This window comes from Gossypium hirsutum, chromosome A07, assembly GCF_007990345.1.
Source record: "Gossypium hirsutum isolate 1008001.06 chromosome A07, Gossypium_hirsutum_v2.1, whole genome shotgun sequence".
In the NCBI taxonomy this organism is placed as follows: Eukaryota; Viridiplantae; Streptophyta; class Magnoliopsida; order Malvales; family Malvaceae; genus Gossypium; species Gossypium hirsutum.
The window spans coordinates 4,877,134-4,902,868 of NC_053430.1; the positions used below are offsets into that span (position 1 = coordinate 4,877,134).

The following is a 25,735-nucleotide window of genomic DNA, read 5'->3' on the forward strand; positions in this document are numbered from 1 at the left end:
TTCAAGACGTGACCTTCCGTTGGGTGTGTCGAAGTGTTAATAAAGCGGCATTTCTATAATGATATGCTTGCTTGCTTAAGTAGTGTACAGCCCAAATTTTGCCCGGCTAAAAAGCTCAACATCTAAAAACTCAACAGCCCAAAATCCAACAACCTCCAAAACTCAATTAACTAAACCCTAATAGCTCATTTATGAAATAAAAAAAATAAAAAAAATCTAAATATCTTCACTCCAACCAACCCACTAAACCACCCCACTAAATCATCTCAACCCCACTAAACCACCCCACTAAACCATCCCAACCACCACTAAACCATCCCACTAAACCATCCCAACCACTTCACTTGTCTACAAAAAAATTAGTTATAAAATTTGGCTATAAAAACCATTCAAAACTATGTTAGAAGGGGTTTTTTTTTTTTGAAAAGGCTAGTTTTTGAGATTAATCAAAGATCAAAGCAAAAGAGGTTTCTTTGTCTATTCTCATTTTAAGTTCTTTGTTTGTTTATTGTTTTCCTTTTAATTTTATTTTGTTTTTTATACGAAAGTAAAAATAAAAGTAAGAAGCATATTTTTATTACCGAAAAAGTTTTTTTTTGAGGTCCGGTCGCCGTGTACGGTGGAGTCGACGGCGGCCCGTAAAGGTTCGATGACCGGAGCAAAGCCAAACCGATGGTCGGATTTAGAAGGGAGAGGGAGAGTGTTATTTTTAATATTGTTATTATTTTCTATTATTATTATTATTACTAATACCACTATTATCATCATCATTATGACTATTATATTATAATACCTTTTCATTATTATAACTATTGTGTTTTTACTATTATTATTATTATATTTTCCTTTTTTTGTATTTACTTATACATTATTATTTTTTATATTAACTAATTTAATAAATATATATTTTTTAGCATATTTATTTTATTTACATATCATTACTTTTATTATTATTTCATCATCTATTCTATTTATAGTTTTTTTAAATAATTTCAAACATTTAGCTTATTCATTATTTCCTTTTCTTATTATTTGTTCGACTCATTTATCTTACCTTCGTATTTATCGTTACTATTCATATTTGTGTTTATGCTTATCTTGTTATAGTTTTTGATTTTTATTTGTTATGCATTCTTTATTATCTCGTTCCATCACGAATTTAGGTTTTATCTAACTCAATAATAATTCTTTCATAAAAGTAAATATTCCGTATTTGGTAATTCGAGACAATCGTGCCCTAACTTACTGGGTTTCGACTTTTCTCATTTAATCTAAATACGGAATACTCTTTTAAATCGCTATACGAGTTTTTTTAAAAAAATACTTATTTTCGAAAGTACGAGGTGTTGTGCCCTAACTTACTGGGTATGACACTTTGTCACCTTGAAGTAAGAATTTGTTTTAAAATAAAGACAATATTCGGTATTAGGAAATTCGAGAAAACGTGCCTGAACAAGATAATAAAGAATGCATAACAAATAAAAATCAATAACTATAACAAGATAAATATAAACACAAATATGAATAGTAACGATAAATACGAAGGTAAGATAAATGAGTCGAACAAATAATAAGAAAGAGAAATAATGAATAAACTAAATGTTTGAAATTATTTAAAAAAACTATAAATAGAATTGATGATGAAATAATAATAATAAAAGTAATGATATGTAAATAAAATAAATATGCTAAAAAAATATATATTTATTAAATTAGTTAATATAAAAAATAATAACGTATAAGTAAATACAAAAAAAGGAAAATATAATAATTATAATAGTAAAAACACAATAGTTATAATAATGAAAAGGTATTATAATATAATAGTAATAATGATGATAATAGTGGTATTAGTAATAATAATAATAGAAAATAATAACAATATTAAAAATAACACTCTCCCCCTCCCTTCTAAATCCGGCCATCGGTCCGGCTTTGCTCCGGTCACCGGACCTCCACGGGTCGCCGTTGGCGCCACCGTACACGGCGGTCGGACCTAAAAAAAACTTTTTCGGTAATGAAAATATGGGTAAGCTTCTTACTTTTATTTTTACTTTCGTATAAAAAAACAAAATATAATTGAAAGGAAAATAATAAACAAACAAAGAACTTAAAATGAGAATAGACAAAGAAACCTCTTTTGCTTTGATCTTTGATTAATCTCAAAAAACTAGTCTTTTTAAAAAAAAAACCCCTTCTAACATAGTCTTGAATGGCTTTTATAGCCAAATTTTACAACTAATTTTTTTGTAGGCAAGTGGAGTGGTTGGGATGGTTTAGTGGGGTGGTTGGAGTGGTTTAGTGGGGTGGTTGGAGTGAAGATATTTGGATTTTTTTTTATTTCATAAATGGGCCATTAGGGTTTAGGTGATTGGGCTTTGGAGGTTGTTGGGTTTTTAGATGTTGGGCTTTTTAGCTCGGGCAAAATTTGGGCTGTACAGCTGCCCCTCTTTGCTTGTTGTCGTGTAACGTGAACAGAGCAAATACTATAAAAAGACCAATTTTGCCCGGGCTCGCCGAGTCTTGAGTTCTTGATCCTTGATCTTCTAGTTGCAGTGAAACAGATTGAAGCCGTCAAGAGGCCATTTAAAGAAGATCAAGAACTCAAGACTCGGCGAGCCTGGGCAAAATTGGTCTTTTTATAGTCTTTGCTCTGTTCACGTTACACGACAACAAGCAAAGAGGGGCAGCTGTACAGCCCAAATTTTGCCCGGGCTAAAAAGCACATCTAAAAATCCAATAGCCCCAAACCCAACAACCTCTAAAGTCCAATCACCTAAACCCTAATGGCCCATTTATGAAATAAAAAAAAATCCAAATATCTTCACTCCAACCACCCCACTAAACCATCCCAACCACTCCACTTGCCTACAAAAAAATTAGTTGTAAAATTTGGCTATAAAAGCCATTCAAGACTATGTTAGAAGGGGTTTTTTTTTTTTAAAGGCTAGTTTTTGGAGATTAATCAAAGATTAAAGCAAAAGAGGTTTTTTTGTCTATTCTCATTTTAAGTTCTTTGTTTGTTTATTGTTTTCCTTTCAATTTTATTTTGTTTTTTTATACGAAAGTAAAAATAAAAGTAAGAAGCTTACCCATATTTTCATTACCGAAAAAGTTTTTTTTTTGAGGTTCGGCCGCCGTGTACGGTGGAGCCGACGGCGTCCCGTGAAGGTCCGGTGACCGGACCGATGGCCGGATTTAGAAGGGAGGGGAAGAGTGTTATTTTTAATGTTGTTATTATTTTCTATTATTATTATTACTAATACCACTATTATCATCATTATGACTATTATATTATAATACATTTTCATTATTATAACTATTGTGTTTTTAATAAATCAAACCATTTATTAAAAACAACCACTTTTACAAGGTGATCCAATCACACCTAAAAAGACTGGTGGCGACTCCCGTTTTCGTTTTTCTCCAAGTCGATACCCGTTTTTTTTAAAAAATGGTTACGACAAGTAGTATTCTTTTATCTGATGTTTCTGATATTTCTAATATTTGTCATCAACATGGGCGTTAGGGTATGGGTGTACTGATTGAGCCTAATGGCTCGGGTTAGTAGTTGCCCTTCTTCTTCGGCTTGTATTTCGTCTCTCTTTAGTAATATAAGGCTACTAAATTATAAAGTGAATTTTGAAGGTTATAATATATTTTAGCCTCTTTACTTTTAGTGTATTTAGAACTTATTCTTTATATTTTTATTTTTTAAATTTAATATCTCTATTTTTCGAATTTAAAAATTTAAAATTTAATTGTTAACACTATTAAATTCTTTTGTTAAATTCATTAGAGTGAAAGTTCGGTTTAAAAAAAAAAACACTCGCATGATAACTACGTACAAAAAAATTGGAACACGCTGTGAATTTAATAGATAATTTTAACGGTGTTAACAACTCTTAAAAACTATACCATCTTTTTAATAAAAATAAAAGATTTGAGCTGACCAATGATAGTGTAAAAATTAAGGTACCAAATTATATCAAGAAGATGAAGTATAAAGATTAAATTTCAAAATAGTATAGGAACCAAAATTAAAATCTAACCATTTTAATAATCTATAGAAAAAATATGGCATTATGTTACTTTGACACGTTCATAATCTCTCTCTTTTTTTTAAATGAAAAGGTCCATATATATATGTATATATATTGTTTAAAAAAATCATTTTTTATCTTTTAACTATAAATAAATTTTTTTGGACATTTGTTAGCATACAAAGGATGTGATAGTAAGATTATAGCATAACTATCATATATAAATATGTAAATTATTTATACTAACTAATACCATTGTAAAAGTAAAAACCAAATTATATTGAATTAAAGTATAAAGACTAAATATCAAATACGAACATGTAGAGAAATCGAAACTATAATTTTACTATTATATTATAATGCTTAAAAAAAGAGAAAAAAAAACAAAGTCAAGTCATTACTTAGTTTAAATAATCAGCACTATTAATAATTTTAGTAGTTGATGTGGATTAATATATATTGGCACATCATGCCAAAATAATTTTCTTTTTGTAAGAATAGTAATTTTTATAAAAAAAATCATGTCAAAATTTTAATGAGAGTAGCCAACAATATTAACTATTTAGATTAAAAATTGTGAGAAATATGGACCAAATTGTATAAATTCAAGCATAATGATTAAATTTTAATTGTAAGCTTTGTTGTTGATACCTCAAATACTGAAGTTTTTTGGTATCTTATTTAATTAAAGTTAAATTTTGTTATTAATTCATATATTATGAATAAGTTGTGGGTTAGAGCTTATACTTTAATTTAGTTAATTTTCATTTTCATTTTTTTAAATTAAAATATAAAGATTAAATCTATAATTTATGCATATTATATGATAAATAGAATAATTTAACCTTTATTTAACTATTAGTTTATAGAAAGCCTAGAAATTAAGATTAAGTTTGGAACGTTTAATGCATAATTTGGTACATGAGTTTGACACTTTTTTTTTAATATGGTACATGTGTTATTTTTTGTCCAATCCCATACATGTATTGGATAAATCTAAAGATAATAGTGTTAACTTTTTGGATTACATCATTTACCACTCAAAGTTGCACAAAATATCATTTTGGTACCTAAAGAATTTTTTATATCAATTTGGTACCTAAAGTTTCAAATCGTATGTCACTTTACCTCAGTTGTCAATGACATTAAAAAAGATGCTCAAAAAAATTATATCACATCCATTAGACTGTATATTAAACAAATCCACAATTAACATTAAATTTATTCTATTTACAAAATCATGAAAAATTAAACATTAAAAAGTTAACACTGTTACCTTTAGGTACCAAAATGTAAAACTTTTGTAAAATACAAGTATTCAGTTGGGCCAAAAATACCACATTAGAAAAGAGGATAAACTACCTTGTTAGTCATTCTAAAATTAAACTACCTTGTTAGTCATTCTAAAATTAGGTTGTCCCTATTTTAGGCACTCTATTTTTTTTTTAAATTTGGTCAACGTTGTTAAAGAATTGACAAAATTGGTCACTCGAACATTAAATCCATCTCTTGTATGGTTATATCTTTTTTTTTCTTTTTCCCTTTTTTTTGTCTTTATTTTTTCTCTCTCCTCTCATTTTCTTCATCTTCTCCGTTTTAACGTAGGAATTCTAGCTGCTACCTCCCTTAAAGATGTTGTCGTTGCTTCTGTCGAAATATATCTTAAAAAGAAGCCATATCAACGGTGAGATTAGGTGATCAGAGCACAAAAATTCTAAAACTTTGGGAGTGATCTCACCATTTTTTAGGGTTCTCTTTTTCTTTTTTGAGAAATCTAATCTAATAGATTTGAAGATGAGGCTTTGGACTTACTTTGGTGGTTTTGGATCAACAATCTAATGCCGAAGAAGACATTTGATGATCACAACAGTGATAGTGAGAAGCGACAACTGTGATAAGGAGAAGAAAGGAGAAGGTAAACAAGGAAAATATAGAGAAAGAAGAAGAGTCCTTTGGCTTTGTTCATTGATAGGACAATATTCGCCGATAGTGGTTTGGTAGAGGAAGAAGCAACATCTTTAAGGGAAGTGGTGACTAGGATTTCTAAGTTAGAAGGGAGAAGATAAAAAAAATAAGAAAAAAAGAAAAGAAAAAGGAAATGGGAGCATTTTGTTAAATTTAATAGTTAAGTGACAGATTGGTTTATTTTGTCAAAGGTGGTAGTCAAATTAACAAAAAATATTGTAAGGTGACTAAAATAAGAATGATGTAATTTTAAAGTGTATAATGAAATAGTTTACTCAAAAAAGAAAAAGTGTTAAACTCGGGTATCAAATAATATATTAATTCAATTTAGAATATATTAAGATATGAGTTGGATAATTAGAGGGAGATTTAAACCTTAGATTCTATACTACATAAACTTGTTTTATTATTAAACCAATATATATCTAAATCCAGTTGTAATTTGTAAGAAATTTCAATTTATTCAAGCACCTTGCTACCAAATGAAAAGAAAAAAAAATATATTTTGCCGACGAGGAATTCGTAATTTGTTAGATCTTGTGCCCAAAAAGGTTTCCAAATCAAGGGGTCAAAATATTTTGTTTTACCCCTTGATTTCCATTAATTAAACAAATCAAACAGTTCTTGTTTTGTATTATAATTGCCTTAGTCAAAACCAATGGAAAGATAGCCAAGAGCATCTTTGAGTGCAATCCCATCACCCACAACCACAACTCTCTCTCTCTCTCTCTAAGGGGGATATATTCCTATATGTATAGCCATAGGGTTTTCTTTCTTTTATTGAAAAAGGCAAAAAGGATTCTATTTTTTCTTCCTTCTTTAAATTTAAAAGAGAGAGTGGGGGAGAGAGCTTGGTGAGAGGTCATTTCACCTACCACAAGCCAATATAATTAGAATGGTATTTTTTTATGGCACTTTAGGTGAACAAAAGCAAAATATTAGTGCTGATATGAGATCCCCTAGTGTTGGGTTTCCCTTTTTTTTTATTTTTCAACTTGAGAATATATCTTGTAATAGTAGTCACTACATAGATAAAAAAATATATGATATTATATCTTTTTGTATTGATAATAATACTGATATTAATTAAATTAAGATTCATCTACTAAAAGTTCTTTTTATATATTTATTAAATTAACTACAAATCGCTAAACCCTTAACTAATTAAATTAAAAGAACAATAGGCAATTCAAATATGGAAAATAATTTGATACAATATTAGTGAAGTTTTTTAAATTCCATAAATTATTTAAGGATTTGACAAATATATCATAAGATGTAAATAAAAAAAATTAAAAAAAATTATATAAAAATATAACACTTATTATCCTCTTAATCCACTTATAAAATCTAAAAAACACCGTTAACCATGTACCAAATAAGTACAATTTTCACGAAATTATACCAACTAATCCAATGAAAAAAAGTTAGTTTTGCAGGGAAGGAGTGATACCCATTACCCCACTAAGCCACAATAGGTCCAGCCTCCCCAATCTTGGACCCCACCACCACGTCTAGACTGAGAATAGTTTTGAAAGACTGCCAGTGTAGGTGTAGCCCACTCAAGGTCATCATATTGAGCAAACAATAACAAGATATCCCTTGTTTGGGATCCATAAAAATTGATTACTCATATTTGTGTATAAGAAAGCTCGATACGTGTAAGATTTTATATCAAAGGTTTTTGCATTTATATAATTAAACAATTCATATTCCATATAATTTTCCTTCTTTTTTTTCCAAACCCTTTAACATGAAGTTTTGTCATAAATATACCATACCATGCACTGTGCTTTTTTTTTTATTAAAAGAAATGGGTTTGGCCATTTAGGGACATGAAAGTTACCACATTGAGGGCCCAATCCCAAAACATTCTCTGATTTTATAAACCAGAAGAATACTTAAATTCTAAGCTTAGAGATTGAAGTTGCAATTTGCTTGGCATTAAAAGGAAAAAGGAAAAAAGAAAGACATTCTATGAAAAGGCTGACCAAAGGTGAAGTGGTGAACCACTTGTGAAGCATGGTTCCTTGTTAGGTGTCATCATCATGATGGTTTTGAAACAAATGATATTTGGAGCTGTAATTGCTGAGAAGATTGCTAGAAAAGAGACAAGAAAAGGATTAAAAAAAAAATCCCATTGATTGATGTTGAAGATTATTGTTGACCAGTCCAGGTTCCACAAATCTTTGCAACTTATCTTAGTTACTAATGAATTTCAACTTTGAACTCCATTGCCGACGGAATTTAGTGGATAGTGCAGGGAAAACGCAATTCTCGACGACTTTTTTGGGAGAGATTTTTCGTCGCTAAATGTGAAAGTGCTGCCATAATGAAGCAAAGCAAATTAAAGCAATTGCACGAGTTTGCTTCGTAATGGGCACAGCAACAGCCTTAACTTTGCCTTTCATGCTTGTTACGTTGTACAGAGTTATTTCTTTTTAAGATTAATTAATGGTATTTATAGCCCTTGGTTAATAATTATATAATACTGTTGCTACAATCAGTTCAAGTTTTTCTTATTCGGCATTAACTTTTTGTTGTTGGGACATAATGATACTTTTTTACATAGATTGAACCAAATATATATATATATAAAATCAGTTATCAATTTATTTTTCAAAAGATAAAATATTTGGTACATTATCGGTGGAGTTTTTAGACTCTACAAATAGCGTTATTGGTTGACAAGTGTTTTATAAAAATACAGTAAAATATTAAGAAAAAGAGAGAGAGAGAGACATGTCAATTTTTTAAAGCTACTTGTAAAATAAAATAAAAAAGTAACAAATTCTCAAAATTTATTTTTTAGAAGCTATTTTTAATTAATGGTTTAAGTTGAATTATTAGTTTTGGAAAGAAGTTAAAATTATATATATTTTTTAATTTAACAAAAAGATTTTAAAAACTTTAATTAAATTATTATTTTGAAAGGGACTAGATCTATTCATGGGCAGATTATCTGTCTAACCCAAAGGCCCGTCCGAAATTCGGGAAGGTTTGAACAAAAAAATTAAAACCGTTTAAAATATAAGTTAAGCTCGAGCCCAACCCAACCTAACTCGTTTTTTAAATTCACAATGTTTTAATTATATTATTTTTACATATTATGATATTCATAACACATAAAAATTGAATCTATAACATTACAATAATGTAAATGTTAAAAATGTTAAAATGACTAATATATAAAATTTCAACAATATATATATAATAATAGATAAATTTAGGTAAAATTTTAAGTCTATTTTTTAAATTAGACCAGACTTGAATAAATCTAAAATGTATTAATATCATACTTTGATCCGGGTTGATGATGAGCACCTCTAAAAGAGAGGGCCAAAATCCTTGATTGCTCCCTTGGGTTGGGGGTGGTTGTTATTAATAAAAAAATAGGTGTGAGAATGAGCCTGAGGGGCTTAGCTTTAAAAAGGAGGAAAAATAAACCATGTGGGGGCTGAGAATGAGACGCGAGGACCTCATTTGCCCCACCAACTCATCCCTTTCATCATTGAGTCCAGGCCCAGCCTTTCCCCTGCTTTCTCTCTTTAATCAAACTCATTTATATCATTTTTAATTAAGATTTCCATTTTATGGATAAAAGAGCAGCCTCTGTTTTAGGGATATTATCCATCTCTATCTCAATTTAATTACAAGATTAATCTTTTCTACTTTCTTTTTATGTATTCAAAAAATTATTTAATAAATTTTATGATTAAGTTTAAATCATTTTATGATTTTCATATATTTTGAATTGAATGTTTTATCAGATAAAAATAGGTATAATATATATAATTTCCTAAATTAAGCTTATACGAAAATGTGTTTTTAAAATATATTAAATTTTTTATTTATAATATTTTTTTATTTTTGAAAATTTTTAAATTTTAAATTTATTAATCTATTTTGAAAATATATCATTTAATATTTTAAAATTTAATTTCACGTCTGCTGCTAAAAAGATTAAATTATTTTTAAAATTCTTTAAATTATCCCCTTTATGTTTAAAAAAGTTACTAATTTTTAAAATTAATTTCTTAAAATTTAAATATGTTATTAAAAAGTTTATACATTTTAATATTATATTATAATTGTTAATTAAAATAAATATTACTATATTATATTTTCCTTTGAAAAGCTAAAATTACAATGTTAATATTTATTTTAGAAATTATTTAAAATAATTTATTAAATACTTAAATTATTATTTTAAGAATCGTATATAATAAAATTAATGCATAATTTTTTAAAAAAATACATACAAATAATCAATGAAATAAATTTCAAAATTGCGGTGAAATAAATCAATTAAAAAAAATATAAGGGGTTTAAAATTTAATTTATACAAAAATTGACACATATGAGTGAACTTAAAGTATACCTTAAATATTAATTTATACAAAAATTACATTAAACTTTTAAGAGCCTTTTTGGCTTGTCATGTGTCTTGATGCGAATGAGGTATAATAATATATTTTCAAAGTAGTAAATGATTGACCACTAAATATGTTTTATTCTGATGAACAAAATCCCCTATCACATGATTAAAGGGATGAAATGAACAACTACTACATTACACTTCAATTGTTATATGCAGAAACTTTAAATTAAATTGATGATAGGGATTGAGATAATTAGTCTAATGTAAATTGTTGATTTTTTCCTCGTAATTTTATGGATTATTAAGTGCATTCAATTGAATAATAGAGATTAAAAATTCAATTCATTTAATTAAATCGTAATTCATAATTTAATTTTGTTCGAACTAAGACAAACCTAGTATAAAATGATAAAATATGTCCTTCTCTCTTTGCTTCTACAATCCAAATTCGACATGAAAGAAGATACATGTGAGAGATTGAAAATTGATGAAGAAAATCGCCAAATGGAATCAAAAAAGATTGCTTCATTCAGGTTTTATATGTACAGATACAGCACATTCGTATATACGGACAAGTAAAATGTTGACTAATACAAACACTTGTTCAACCAACTGTCCCAAATTTCAGATGGTAATTAAAGGGTTGTAATGTTGGTGACAGCTTTTTAAGATCCAGTTGTAATGTTTATGAAGCATGTTCCTTATATGTCTCCGAATACGACATCTATTAATAGTCATATTCTCTTATGTGATCAATTCAATAATTTTTATTTCAAGTCACCTTTAACATGTCTTAAATAGTACATAATTTTGAATGAAAATAGTTAAAAATAATTGAATTCGATTAAATCACAATACACGTCAAGTTCACGGTGAACAGTATAAAATCAAAACTATAAACAAATATTATCATTAAAATATTACATTTATATGAATATAAAAACAGAGATGAAAAAAAAAACCTATCATCCATCTTGAAAATGATTTTGATTTTAGCACTAAAATGTTTCATATTCAACCTTCAAACTTTGTTTTTATACTTGTGGAGTTGTATGAATAATGCTGATATGTTTTAGATGCTATTATTTGAAAAAATTAAATGCTCAATGTTATTTATAATGGTAAATTTTAATTTTAATGGATATATAATTGTAACAGTAATTAAATGATAATTAATTTAAATATATATTTAATAATTAATTAATTAATATACTCAATTGTGGAGTTGAAATGAAGAAGAACTCTATTATACAAATAAAAAATTTATTTATATGATATTACTCAAAGTTATTTATAATGATAAATCTTAATTTCAATTGATATATAAGTGTAACTCTAATTAAATGATAATTAATTTAAAATAAAATTTAATAATAATTAAATTTAATAATGCTATGATAAATCTTAATGGTATATAATTGTAACACTAATTTATAATGGTAAAATTTATTTTTTAATTTATATATAACTGTAATACTAATTAAATGATAATTAAATTAAAATAATATATAATAATTAACTAATTAAAATACTCAGTTTTCAAAGGAATAAAAATTCTATTATTTAAAAAATATTTTCTTAATGTCAATTCAATAATATAATATATTTTTATCTAATAAAAGAATTTTTAAACTCGTATTTTTATATATTATTATAAATATTTCTTTGAAAATTACGCATCCGGAACCAACAACCAAATTAATGAACTCTCTCTTAGTTATGTATCAAAGCAATAAGGATCTTGATCTTTTTGAAGTATAGGATTTGAGTTCTCTAGATAAAGAAAACTAACTTTTGTTTAAAGATTTAGTGCTAGTTTAGCATTATTTTTAAAAAGTGATTTTGAGAAATATTTTTGAAAAGTTTGGTTTAAGATTTAAGTGTTAAAGTATTTTTGAAGAATAAAATATCCATTTTAAATAAGGTGTCATAAAATAACAAATATACATTCAAAAAGTATCTTATTTAACAATATTTTTATCTCAAAAATAGTCCTGACAAACCATGTTAAACTAACCTTTAATCCATGTGGATGGAGGATGTGATGAACTTTAAAATAAAATACATATAATATACATATTTAGAATTACAAGAAGAGAATTTTATCATATACACCAATTTAAACAAGTAGTTAATACTGCATCGTTTTTGGTGATTGCAGATTACTATATTATTAGGATGGCTGGCTACTATCTCTAGATTCGCGATCCAATTCACGTTGCGGTTTGGATCCACCAAAACCAAAATCAGAATTTTAGGATATTCATAACTAATGATTGTAATTTTGGAAGAATTTTTAGAAGCTAATTATATGATTAAAAGATGAAATGCAAAAAAAAATTGTTCAAAGCAGAAACTGATTGGAATTGCGATAATTACTCTGCCCTGGATTGTTGATCTTTCCCTCTTTGCTTCCACAATCCAGATTGGACGTGAAAATTGATGAAGAAAAGGGGCAATTTCAAAAGAGGGTCAAAATGGAAGCCTTCATTCAACCTATATATATATATATGTACAGATACAGTAGATTCGTATATACAGACACAAGTACTAAAATCTAGACAAATACAAACACTTGTTCAACCAACTGTGAAATGATAATTAAAGGATTATAATGTTGGTGACAACATCCAACCTACTCGTGTCAAAACAGTTCAAACAAAGAAACAATTTTGAAGGTTAACTACCAATTATCTTCACGTACATGGTCTAATTGTGAACTTACTCCCTCTATTATACTAAAATTTGATATCTAACCCCTTTACTTTAATTTGATATGATCTCATCATTTACTTTTATAATGTCGTCGGAATCGATAACATCATAATAGCTGCCGTTAAAGTGATACATGGAATCATCTTTTTTTTTTTGTTATGTCAATAGAATGCTTAAAATTATTTGAAAAAGTTTTATGTCATTACTTTAATAGCACCCATTAATGGTGTTATTAATTTGGAGCTACTAACGTCATTATTAAAAGTAGAGGGGATTAAATTATATCAAATTAAAGTAGAGGGATAAAATTCTCAATTTTATCATAATAGAGGGACTAAACCTAAAATTGGGGGCAAGAGAAAGATGGAAAGGGCTTACTTGGAAGATTTGATGAAGTTAAAATTAGTAGCTAGAAGGCAGAAACAGAAACTAGTCCTCCACCACTTCTCATCATCTTCTTGAATTCATCAAAATTAACCATTCCATCTCCATCAATGTCTACTTTCCTTATCATTGCTTTGCAATCTTGCAATTTGTTCCCTTCTTTCAAACCCAAAGAAAACAGCACAGATCCCAGTTCCTCAAACGAAATCAACCCATCTTTGTCTTTGTCAAACACATCGAAAGCCTCTTTCAGTTCCTCTTCTCCATTCATCCCATCATCTTCTTTTAATCTGGTACCACTTGCATCAGTACCACCATCCATGGTCTGACATAAGATGCAAAACTCATCGAAATCGATCAGCCCATCTCCATTAGCATCCACTTTCACTACCATATCTTCAACCTCTTTCTCCGTCATCAACACCCTGATGTTCTTGAGTGATTCCCTCAATTCTTGCTTCGTTATGAACCCATCACCGTTCTTGTCAAAGGTGGCGAAAACCCTTTTCAGCTCCACTACCTTGTTTGAATCTCTCTTTTCTTGAGTAGCAGCCTTGGGACCAGATGGCACCACTGATCCTGCTGATGAACAGGTTTTGGGGAAGAAAGATTGAATTTGAAGCCATGCATGAAACTTCTTGCGGGAAATATAAAAGTAAACATTAAGGAAGCCAGCTATAAAAAGAAGGGCCAGCAACAGTAGAGACGTCACCATATTTCTTGTCAGTGAGATACAACCAACAAGAAGATGTACATAAAAAAAAGAAGAAGAAGAAGAAAACAGCTAATGGAAAGAAGAAAAGAGGGATTGTTTGATTTGAAGGGAGGGTTTGGTTGGGGGCGACAGAGCTTAATAATAAAAAAGAAGCTTACTTTGGGGACTAAAACAATTGAGAGAGAATACGCGTATTTAGGTGGGACTGTTGGATCCCACAAAACCGCGTCGAACTGAAAAAACTGTAAAGAAAAATTCAATGATGTGGCAAAGTGTGATTAAAGAAAAAGAGTTGAGTCATGAGTGACATCTCCAAATATATATTCATTATTTCATTAGACTTTTCTTTTTCAATAAATATCAATTCCTCATACACGAGTTTTAGTTGATTTGACATTAATAATATCATCAATACAAAAAAATATAAATTTGAGCGTGTTAAAATTTATTATCCTCTTATTTATGAGTTGGATTAAAGTTAAGATATAAATAGTTTTAGATATTATGTAAAAAAAATATAATCAAAATTTTTACTCTTTTGATTCTCCTTCTATATTACTTGTTTTAAAAAAAAATTAAATATCTATAATTTATGTAAAATTCATGCGTAAATTAGAAAATTTACATTATTAGAAACTATATTTGTTATTAGTGTTAAATAAGAGAACTAATTAAATTGTTTATGAATTATTTAAATTTGTTTAAATATCCAAATATAGTAACCTAAAAGTTTAAAATAAATATTTTAAAATGTAAAATAAATAATGAATTTGGATATTCAAATTATTATATGCTATTTATTAGTAGTTTATATGTGTTGCAAATAAAAATATTATATTATCTGGAAAATTCAATCAATTAGAGTTTAAAATTTTAATTATTCATGATTAGCTTTTTTGTAAAGACTTAGGTTCCGTTTGGTTTATCAAACAAAGATTATTTTCATTTCACTTTCATGGAAAATGAAAGTAATGAAGAAAATATGTTTTATTGAAAATTTTGAAGAAAATATGTTTTATTGAAAAATTTTAAAAATAATTTTTTAAAAATGAAAATACATGAAATTTGATATAAATAAAAAATTATTTTCGTTAAAAATGTTTTATAAAAGTAAAAATAGTGATTTTATTTTAAAATTTAAGTGAATTGACCCTAATTTAAATTGATATAATCTGATATAATCGCAAAAAAGAAGAAGAAGAAATTTTTAATTATTTTTCAAATATTAAATTTGATACCCTAATTTGAATCTATATACATGTAAAATTTGTTTATTATATTTCTTGAGATTCTATTATAAAAAAAAGCTACCAAACATGCTTTCATTATTGAAAACAAAATTTTTATTTCTATTTATCAAACATGTTTTTTAATTTAAAAAATTGTTTTCTAAAAATAAAAAAAAATATAAATATGTTTTCAGAAACAAAACGAAATCTTACTAGTAATTCTATCACACACATATGCGTGTAAAAATCACGTATTTAAAACACAAGTGTAGTTTAAAAATAACATCCAATAAATAAATAAAAAACCTATTGTTTGAAACTAATAATAATAACACATATTTAAGCAATATATACGAAATTAAAATTGTTTAAATTGCAAGTAAAAAGAAATTTAAATAGGTAAAAACATCAGATTAAGAATATTAAATTCACTCTTATTATTTAATGATATTGTCATGTTTTTATAACACATCGATATGTTATAATGTTAGTAAAGAGTATATAAATGTCAGTGGCATAAGTTCAAATGACATTATATGTAAAAGTACAAAAATATCTCGTAATAATATAAATTTTTTTATACATAAAAGGATATTATTGTAATTTTCGTAGCAATCATTTTGTATATAAATATTAAAACTTGAATTAAGCTACTCCTATGTTGTTGATATGGAGTTAGAAATAAGGAGGAGATGGAGGTTCCAAATAGACATAAGATTTGTCGTTTTTGAAAGCATAAAACACTCCATACATATTCTTTTCGGTTTTACCTCACAAGATGGGAATCTCCCAAGATTTCAACATCCAAGCTTCTATTACCAACAATTTTGGAGATATTAACCAAATAAAATAATCTCTAAAGAAAACGACCTAGGCCAGCAGCCCTATAATTTATCACCACTTTCTTTTGCTTTTTTTCTCTCTACTTTCTTTAATGTTTTGTGTTGAATTTTATGCATTCCTAATTTATTTTATTTTATTTAGATAAAATCATAGTTCACTCTAAAATAATATCTTTCTTACTTAGATCTTTCTATTTTTTTTATCAATTTAATCATTCTGATTAAGATAATTTGCTTAAATTAGTCTTTACCATTAAAAATTCTGTTAATCCACTAACGAATTGTTGATATAATTTTTATCTTTATTTTTATTTTTTACTTTTGGCTAAAGCTAGAGACTTCTTTATAATTAGTCCAAAACACTTTTTTTTTTATTTTTTGGCTTTATTTGCAACATAAACCCAATATTTATGATAAGAACCGTCAATCCTCATCACCACCCAACACCCAGTACTCCCATCTCTATCACTCCTCACTTCGCTGTCCTCACACCATAAGATCCATGCAGCAAAGCATTTCTCAACACCTTAACAGAAATTGAAATACTTTCTCTGACTTAGTAGCAAATATTTTCTTTTTTTTAATGGAATTTGATTTTTATACCCAAAATATAAATTGGATATAGTATTTTATCGTTAAGTTTCATTTCATTTTGTTCATGATAGTATTATAAGATTCAATCAAACTCGAAACTTGAAAAATGAAATTATGCTTCCAATAAGTTTTGAAATTTTGATGATTAGTTTCCAATTCTATAAACAAAATTTAGAAATTATAAGCAAAAATATAAAACACAACTCTGAAACGGAGGATGCACTGGCATTAATTCAGATCAATTCTCTAAATTTTTTCTCAAATTTGAAATTAGTCCCTAAAGTTTAAAACATTTTAATTAAGTTCTTTATTGTAAGGATCTTATGGTGCAGGGGTAGCGGAGTGAGGAACCGTAGAGATGGGGTGGTGGTGGCTGTTGGACACTGATGAGGATTGATGCGGTTCTTATGGTTGGTGTTGGGCGATGATGAGGATTAGGGGTTCTTATGTTGCAAATAAACCTCAAAAAATATTTTGGACTAATTATAAAGAGGTCCCTAGCTTTAGTCAAAAATTTTAAAAAATGCCAAGTCAGCAACCAATAAATTCAGCTACTAACTAAGTATTTTCTTTATTTCAAAGTTTTACACCAATAAATTTAATAGAAAAATTTTGATATTACTAACAAATAAATATAAATTTTTATTTAAAAAAAATTCAAATATAAAAAATACTGGAGTTAGAGCATATTTTAACCCATATTAATGATAAAAAGAAAAAAGAAAGAAAAGAAAAAGAAGAACCTGTTGACTCTGGAATATATTTTATGCAGTTATATGGCATGGAAGATCCAAAAACTTGGCTTTGGCAGCATCGGATGCGTTGCTTTTGTTGGTCAGACCAAAAAATTTTAATTAGCTTAAGATTCTCTGTCTCTCTCGTTCTTATCTCTTAATATTATTTATTTATTTTTGAAGGTATATGCCACAATTATCTTAGTTTATGCTACTGTTAATGTGATAAAATTCACCCAAGGAGTAAAATAATTTTATCAAATTAAGGGTGATAATAAACTAATGAAGTATTGTAGAAATTGTCCTATTCACCTCTGTTATATTTTTTATATGAATTTAAAAAAAATATATTTTACTTGGATTAACGGAAACTGTTAGTTGATTGATTCAATCATTAACAACGCTAATATTATAACGATGCTGATGCATCATACTGACATGGTAGGCAATGCTAACATTGCATGTTACATCATAAAAAAATATTAAAAAAATTAAATACACTGACATGGTATGCCACTAGACCTGTCCATGGGCCGGGCGGCCCGGCCCGGCCCGACGGCCTGCCCGAAATATGAGAGGGTTCGGGTAAAAATATAGGCCCGAAATATGGGCTTGGGCTGAGAAAGAGGCCCGTTTAAAAAATAGGCCAGGCCTCGGGGAGAATTTTTTTGGCCCGGGCCCGGCCCGAAAATATATTAAATATATTTTTTTATGTTTAAAATATAATAGTTTAAGTTTTTTAATGTTTTAAAAAAATATATTTATTTTTATGTTTAAGTTTTTACTTTTTAGTTTTAGTTTTCATTTCCCAATCAACCGTCTGTCTTCCAATTCAAAATCCCTAACCTTATCTTCCTTGACTGCCGATCCACCTCCACCGTCAAGACCTCCACCGATCCACCTCCGGTCCTCCACCCACTTCCAGAATCAAGCGTTTAGGGTTTGTTTCTTCCCGAATCGCCAAGTAGAAGCAAGCATACAAGGGAGTTTGGTACAGGTACGAGTTTGCTCATCTTCTTCGATTTCCTTGTTTTCATTCTCTTTAAGATATTTCATTTCTTCTGATTATTCTTCTTAATGTCTCATCAACTGTTCTTTTTTTATTTTTTTTGCAATGCCTTAGAAGATGCAAAAAACCTAGGAATAGAATTTGTCTCCACTTATTGGTAATCCTGATATTTCGATACCAACTTCCAATTTTGATGGATGTCTGTTAGACTTGCTCTTTTAAAATAAGAGCCTATGAAGTATGAAACTTTTTTTAAAATTAAAAAAGCCCATAAGAAAATTGGGTGAAACATTGAAATGATGAAGAAGGGGTCTGTAAGGAAATTGATTGTTGTTTAGTCAACAGATTAGATGAAAAGGATAATCAAACTCAACGCCCCATTGCGTGGGGTTGACTGCTTTGCTTATGTTCACTATGAGGTCGAGATTTGTTGGCTAAGTTAAAGATCTTCTATTTTGTTAGTTGATTGAGCTCTTGGTTGCACGTCTTCCTAGTGATTAAGGTTTTTTTAAAGTTAAGGGCAACATTAAATGAGGCTGCAAGTTAGGTGGAAATTGTTAGATTTTCCAAGATGTTTTCCTGCGACCTTATTTTAATTCTAGGGAACATGTTGTAGCTATTTGTAAGCAATCAACTGCCTCTGTTGGCTTCGTTGTTCTGGTGAAATTGAAAGGAACATAACATGAGTGTAGGATGGTTAACGAGGGTCGTAAGATGTCACACTATTGCTAGAGGTGAATGGCATTGTATGGGGGATTTAAAGGGTTTTGGTAACATAAACAAGAAAGGCTTATAGTCAAGCTTATAAAGGTAAGTCTTAGCATTGGGGAAAGGAATGTTAGCTTTAAGGGGGTGATCCATGGTTCTTTTCTCAGTTTCTATAGGTGGTGTCAAATATTAACGATTTGAAAGTTAATGCACTTACGAGATAAATGGAGTTCTATAAATATTTGCCAACCCTAATTGAAAATTTATTAAGTATGGGTCTTCAGGATTGTTGGTTACTTAGAGTGTGAGGCTTGCTTGATGAGCTAGTATAATAAAAGTCGTATCATAAAATAGACTGCTAAGTTCTTAAATATTTTTTTACAAATACATGTTGTAATGCGTACTGTAACTAAATTGGAGCTAAATTGTTGTTGGTTTTACTTTTATTTTACCCACTGAGATCTGAAGTCTCTTCAGAGTATTGTTTTTGGCTTAATGATTTTTGCCTTTTTCTTCTTCTGTGCAATAACTTGGAAAATGGGAGTGTGTACAAACTACTAGTTCTTATTAGTTTTGGAGCCAGTCCAATCCGCATGATTTTTTAATCTGCAGTACATGATTTTAGTAAACATTAGGATTAATGTTTTTTACTTTTTCAGGCATTAGGTACCAGATTCACTCAATTTGTACAGCCTGTATTTCAGAGGTGCATAAATATCATCCAGACTCAACAATTGGCTAAGGTGTTTATCAGTTTGACTTTTATTTCTCTTCTAATAAGCAATTTAGGTTAATTTGTTCATTTCTGCTTTTCTCTTTATGGTTGCCTGATGCTTTTATTGGCACATGTTCATTTTTATTCACTGTAATAGATTTTTTACTGCTAGATGTATTGGTATATGAGGTTTCGGTCCTCATAGATTTTTTACTGTAATAGATTTTTTATTGCTAATAGATTTTTATTCACTGTAATAGATTTCATTAATTTCTTTTTTGGTACATATGTAATTTAGCTTATAGAATAAGTATGAATATCTCAATTGTTTAAACGCAAAGGATGTTTTCTAGTTTAGGTTTATATTATATATTTAATAATTTGCCTATGGTTTATATATAAATTTGAAATCTAATAAATGTTTTTGTTCCATTCAATATTTCAATTCCTATTCATTTTTTCTTTGCATTTTAATTTTGTTTGCGTTTTCCTCTACATAACGGTAACGAACTTTCAAAGTTAAACTATTTTATCTAGTTTTCATTTAATAACAAATTATATATTTGTAAGTTTTAAAAGATTAAATTAATTTTTTATAAAAGTAAGCATTTAAAGAGTTCAAAGTAAGCATCTAAGCTACAATTTTTAACCTATTTGTATATTTAATAAAATATGAACCTATTTGTATCAAAGTATGCATATAAGCTACAATTTAGACAACAAGTATGCATTTTGTTTGAACCTGTTTTTATATTTAATAAAATATAAACCTATTTGTATCAAAGTATGCATATAAGCTACAATTTAAACAGCAATTATGCATTTTGTTTGAACCTATTTTTATATTTAATAAAATATAAACCTATTTGTATCAAAGTATGCATGTAAGCTACAATTTAAACAGCAAGTATGCATTTTGTTTGAACCTATTTGTATATTTAATAAAATATGAACCTATTTGTATCAAAATCAAAGTATGCATATAAGCTACAATTTAAACAGCAAGTATGCATTTTGTTTGAACATATTTTTATATTTAAACAGCAAGTATGCATTTTTGGATTTCAGGACTTCAATTTTTATGACTATGGCTAGTTCGAACACTCCTATACCTGTGGACGATGGGTTTAATGAGTACGAAAGTGCTGTCAAACATCAAAAGTCTACCACTTCAAAGGTGTGAGATGAAATGACAAAGCTTGAATGCGAGAACAAAAATGAATTGAAGGCACAATGTAATCACTGTAAGACTATCTTCTCTGCTAAGTCTTCTAGTGGAACCTCTCATTTAAGACGTCATCTAAATAGCTGTTTGAAAAAAGTTAATAAGGACATCACTCAATACACCATAGCCACTCAACCATCACCAGAAGGTTTTCCATCTATAAAAAACTACAAGTTTGATGCTGATGAGTGTCGTCAAGCTATTTCTACTTTTCTTGTGTGTGGCAAGCATTCATTTAGGACAGTTGAAGAACCGGGATTTAGATACATGATGAGAATTGCTAGTCCTAATTTTAAGAATATAAGTAGACAAACAGCTACTAGGGATGTCCTAAAGTATTATGCAAAAGAGAGAGATCATGTTAAAGAAGAGTTGGGTAAAGCACCTGGTTTAATTTGTCTAACTTCTGATAATTGGAATTCGGAGCATACTAATGATGAATATATTTGCGTTACTGCTCATTGGGTTGACAAAGATTGGAAGTTACAAAAAAGAATCATAAGGTTTAGAGCTTTATTTCCTCCGTATGATGGTTTGCACATAGCGGATGAACTTGTTTTATGTTTATCTCAATGGGGTATAGATAAGAAAATTTTTAGCATCACTTTGGATAATGCTTCTTATAATGATGTTATGGTTTCTTGTCTTAAAAATCGTTTTCGTGCAAACCGAGCTATTTTGTGTGATGGTGCTTTTTTTTCAAGTTAGATGTTGTGCACATATATTGAATCTTATAGTTAAAGCTGGTTTGGAGCTTGCCGATGATGTTGTTTGTAAGATTCGAAATGGGATTAGGTACATAAAAAAGTCAGGAGTTCGTAGAAAAAGATTTTATGATGTGGCCGACAAAAGTTTTCATTTGAATGTGACGAAAAAGTTGCGTCAAGATGTGTGTGTGAGATGGAATTCTACTTATTTGATGCTTGAATCTTCTCTTTACTATAAAGATGTGTTAGATTATTGGGGCCAACGGGATAAAGATTATCAAATGTTTGCACTTTCTAGCGAGGAGTGGAGAAATGTTGCTATTCTTTGCAAATTTTTGAAAGTATTTTATGATGTGACTTGTGTTTTTCTGGTTCTAATTATCCAACGGCTAATCTTTATTTTAGAGGTGTTTGGAAGGTTCACAAGCTCTTGGTTGATATAGTTAAAGGCCCTTATTCGTTTTTAACTCCAATGGTTAAGCAAATGCAAGAGAAATTTAATAAGTATTGGGCTGAGTATTCGTTGATATTGTCATGTGCTGCAATTTTAGATCCTCGTTACAAGTTGAATTATGTGCAGTATTGCTTTAAAACAATCTATGGTGTTCATGCTTCAGATTTTGTTGAGACCATTCTTAGCAATCTTAGACTCTTGTTTGATGAGTATGTTAAGAAATCCAAATCCATGTCTTCCTCTTTGGCTGGGAGTTCTAATGTTTTGGATAAAATTCCTGTTGGTTCTGGTTTGGATGAACACGATGATAATAGTGCTGATTTTGGGGGATGTTTTGATGAGAGTGATGATTATAAAAAGTATTTAAATGAATCTAGCACTAGGAGTGAAAAGTCACAGTTGGACAATTATTTGGAAGAACCAGAGCTTGAGTTGAATAGCCAAATAGATGTTTTAGATTATTGGAGCAAAAGTTCAGTTCGATACAATGAGCTTTCATTATTGGCTCGTGATCTTTTGGCAATTCCAATATCGACTGTAGCTTTCGAATCGGCTTTTAGCATGGGTAAGAAAGTTATCACACCCATCAGGAGTTCACTTAAGCCAAAAACGGTTCAAGCCGTTGTTTGCTTGGATGATTGGATGAGAGCTAAGGGATTTTCAGCAGGTAATTGTTATTCTCGTTTTATAGTTGTAATTTTATATTATTTTTTCATCAATTTGATTATCTAATTATTCATTCTTATTTCATGTTAGAAATTGGTTGCAAAAATGATGATGACGACGATGACGACGATGACGATGATGACGACGAGGTTTCTTCAGTTGCTTTTTAAGATACTTTCTTTCTAAATGTTTAAATTTTAATTTAGCTAACAATTTATATTCTGTTATAAAATTAAATATGTTGATGGATTAATATATGAATACTATGGTTTGTTGTTTATTGCTATAAAATTAAGTATGTTTAAATATTTTGTTATAAAATTTAGGTGACAGGATAGAATTGGAAGTGATAAAATTAGACTTATAGCAATGAACTACCTATGGAAGATTTGAGAGTATTATTACTAATATGATACAGCAAGCATGAATATTTGGTTATGATTATTTAAACCCATATTGTATTGCCAAGTTTGAATAGATTATTATGAGTTATGGCAACCCATTATATTTTGTTGCCTAATTTGATTTGATGTCTTAACTAATCGATGCATTTGACCTATTACATCAATGCTTGCTGATTTTTTTTTATTATAATTTCATTATGTTCCGATTATATTTTGCTAATATTATTCAATGATTGCGACCAATTCCAAACCACTTTCATGGTAAAAAGTGACGTTATATTAAAAAGGGAATATGTGATTTTACATTAACACAAATTGGTTGGGTTCTTAATTCATTCTAAGATGCACAAATTAAAAAGTGGCGGTTAAACAGGCATAATTTCAATTCTAATCCAACAACTTACCTTTTTCGGACAAAGCGGTTAAACAAAAGTTGGTCAAAGAAAGGTTAAATTCTATTCTTAGTCTTTTACTTTGTGAAAGTTATGAATTTAGTTTTTGTAAATTAATTTAATTAAGTTTAGCTTGGGTGTTTTTTAATTGGTCAGATTTTGAAAAATGTAGTCTTAGCTTAAAGGGTTGCAGTTAAATTTAATTACTAATATTATACTATGTGTACAATTATAAATTTAGTCAATATTCTTTAATTAGATTATTCTAAGTTTTTATACTCTTCGAATTTTGACATTTTTATCTTGATCCAAATGATATTCAATGAGTAACATGCGAAAATAACAAGTTAATAGTGTTACAAAATAATAATAATAAAACATCAAGTTTATTTTACTAAGCAAATGTTAGATTTTGTTACAACAATTAATACAATTAACAATTAATACAATTAATAATTTGATAAATTTACTAATCAAATGTTAGATTTTATTACAACAATTAACACAATTAACAATTAATAATTTGATAATTTTACTAACAATTAATTTTAATAACAATTAGTTTCAATTTTATTAAAAAAATAAATTTAATTTTAATGCAAAACGGGCCGGGCCGGGCCGGGCTCGGGCCCCATATTTTTTCCCCAGGCAGGGCCTGGGCAAAATCCCAAGCCCATATTTCGGGCCGGGCCGGGCCTGGAAAACGGGCTGAAATTTTTTATGGGCCCGACCCGAACCTGGCCCGGCCCGGCCCATGGACACCTCTATATGCCACATTAGAAAAATTATTTTCTAAAAAATAATAAAAAAAAGTATAATAAATTTAGACAAATGGTTGTTTAGATTCATTCAAGGTGAGTGCAAAACTATAAAATTTTTAAAAAATTATAAAAAGTACTAAACATTATAAAAATTTAAATATGTAAAAGAATTATTATATAATTATAGAGAGAATACCGCAACGTCAATTATCGAGGTGCTGAAGGTGTGACAAATAGAAATCTAAGTCACGATTTTGTACCATTCATCATAAGAGTTATTACAAATACGCACATACACACAACTCATGATGGTTATAAATAGGAAGCGAATGCAAAATTAAATGTCTGCTTCTTTGATTGTTAAGATATGCATCCTAAAACTACTTGTTCAATCCTCATGTCGAAATTTTATGTCATCAACCATAGACACAACTCCAATTTACACTTTTGATTAAGCTGTTCTCCTAAGTCCCATATTTTGAGCTAAAAGCACCCCCACCACTTCGTTGCACATGCTTAGAAATAACCACTCAAGCACAAATACCTCTTATGCTTAGAAATAACCACTCTGTTGTACCTAGCTAATAAACAGGCTGAAACACTGAAGGTGGCGGAAATAAAAAAGTCATCAAATTTCAATTTGTGCATTTTATCTATACCATCATCAAATACTAAAATGTAACAAAGTGATAGACAACTATTTTTAGTGATACAGTTATAAATTTAACTCTCTATTACATCTTTTGCCTTATAAAAGCAATAGCCATAGTTATAAAGTACATTCTCTATTAAATTATTTCTCTATAACAACATTTTCTCTAAAATTCTAAATAAAATTATAACTATTTCATATAAACAAGCATGTTAATTATAATTTTTTAAATAAAAATTATATTTATTAAAATATTATTTGGATAAAATGTTTAAATTTCACATGAATTTTTTATTAATCATATTTCATTAAATGAAATAGTCTTTGATGAGTGTAATTAAATATATCAAATCAATAAATTATTAAATTCTCTAATTAAATATTCTACCATGAATTTGAAATATCATAAACTTATAAATTGATTACTTGAATTTAATAAC

At 28.5% G+C, this 25,735-nt stretch overlaps 3 protein-coding genes across 3 annotated transcripts; 2 read left to right on the plus strand and 1 right to left on the minus strand.

The window, feature by feature from the left end:
* Positions 1 to 12,856: 12,856 nt before the first annotated feature.
* LOC107933177 (calmodulin-like protein 3) lies at positions 12,857 to 14,428 on the minus strand. Its single transcript, XM_016865341.2, has one exon. It carries the CDS (start codon positions 14,201 to 14,203, stop codon positions 13,514 to 13,516), a length of 690 nt encoding a protein of 229 aa, XP_016720830.1. The 5' UTR covers positions 14,204 to 14,428; the 3' UTR covers positions 12,857 to 13,513.
* Positions 14,429 to 18,359: 3,931 nt separating this feature from the next.
* LOC121232013 (zinc finger BED domain-containing protein DAYSLEEPER-like) lies at positions 18,360 to 23,394 on the plus strand. Its single transcript, XM_041117272.1, has 4 exons — positions 18,360 to 18,599; positions 19,979 to 20,062; positions 21,103 to 23,087; positions 23,177 to 23,394. The coding sequence occupies exons 3-4, from the start codon at positions 22,439 to 22,441 to the stop codon at positions 23,254 to 23,256; spliced, it is 729 nt and encodes a 242-aa protein (XP_040973206.1). The 5' UTR covers positions 18,360 to 18,599; positions 19,979 to 20,062; positions 21,103 to 22,438; the 3' UTR covers positions 23,257 to 23,394.
* Positions 21,224 to 22,409, plus strand: LOC121232315 (zinc finger BED domain-containing protein DAYSLEEPER-like). Its single transcript, XM_041118053.1, has 2 exons — positions 21,224 to 21,947; positions 21,997 to 22,409. Exons 1-2 carry the CDS (start codon positions 21,224 to 21,226, stop codon positions 22,407 to 22,409), a joined length of 1,137 nt encoding a protein of 378 aa, XP_040973987.1.
* Positions 23,395 to 25,735: the final 2,341 nt, after the last annotated feature.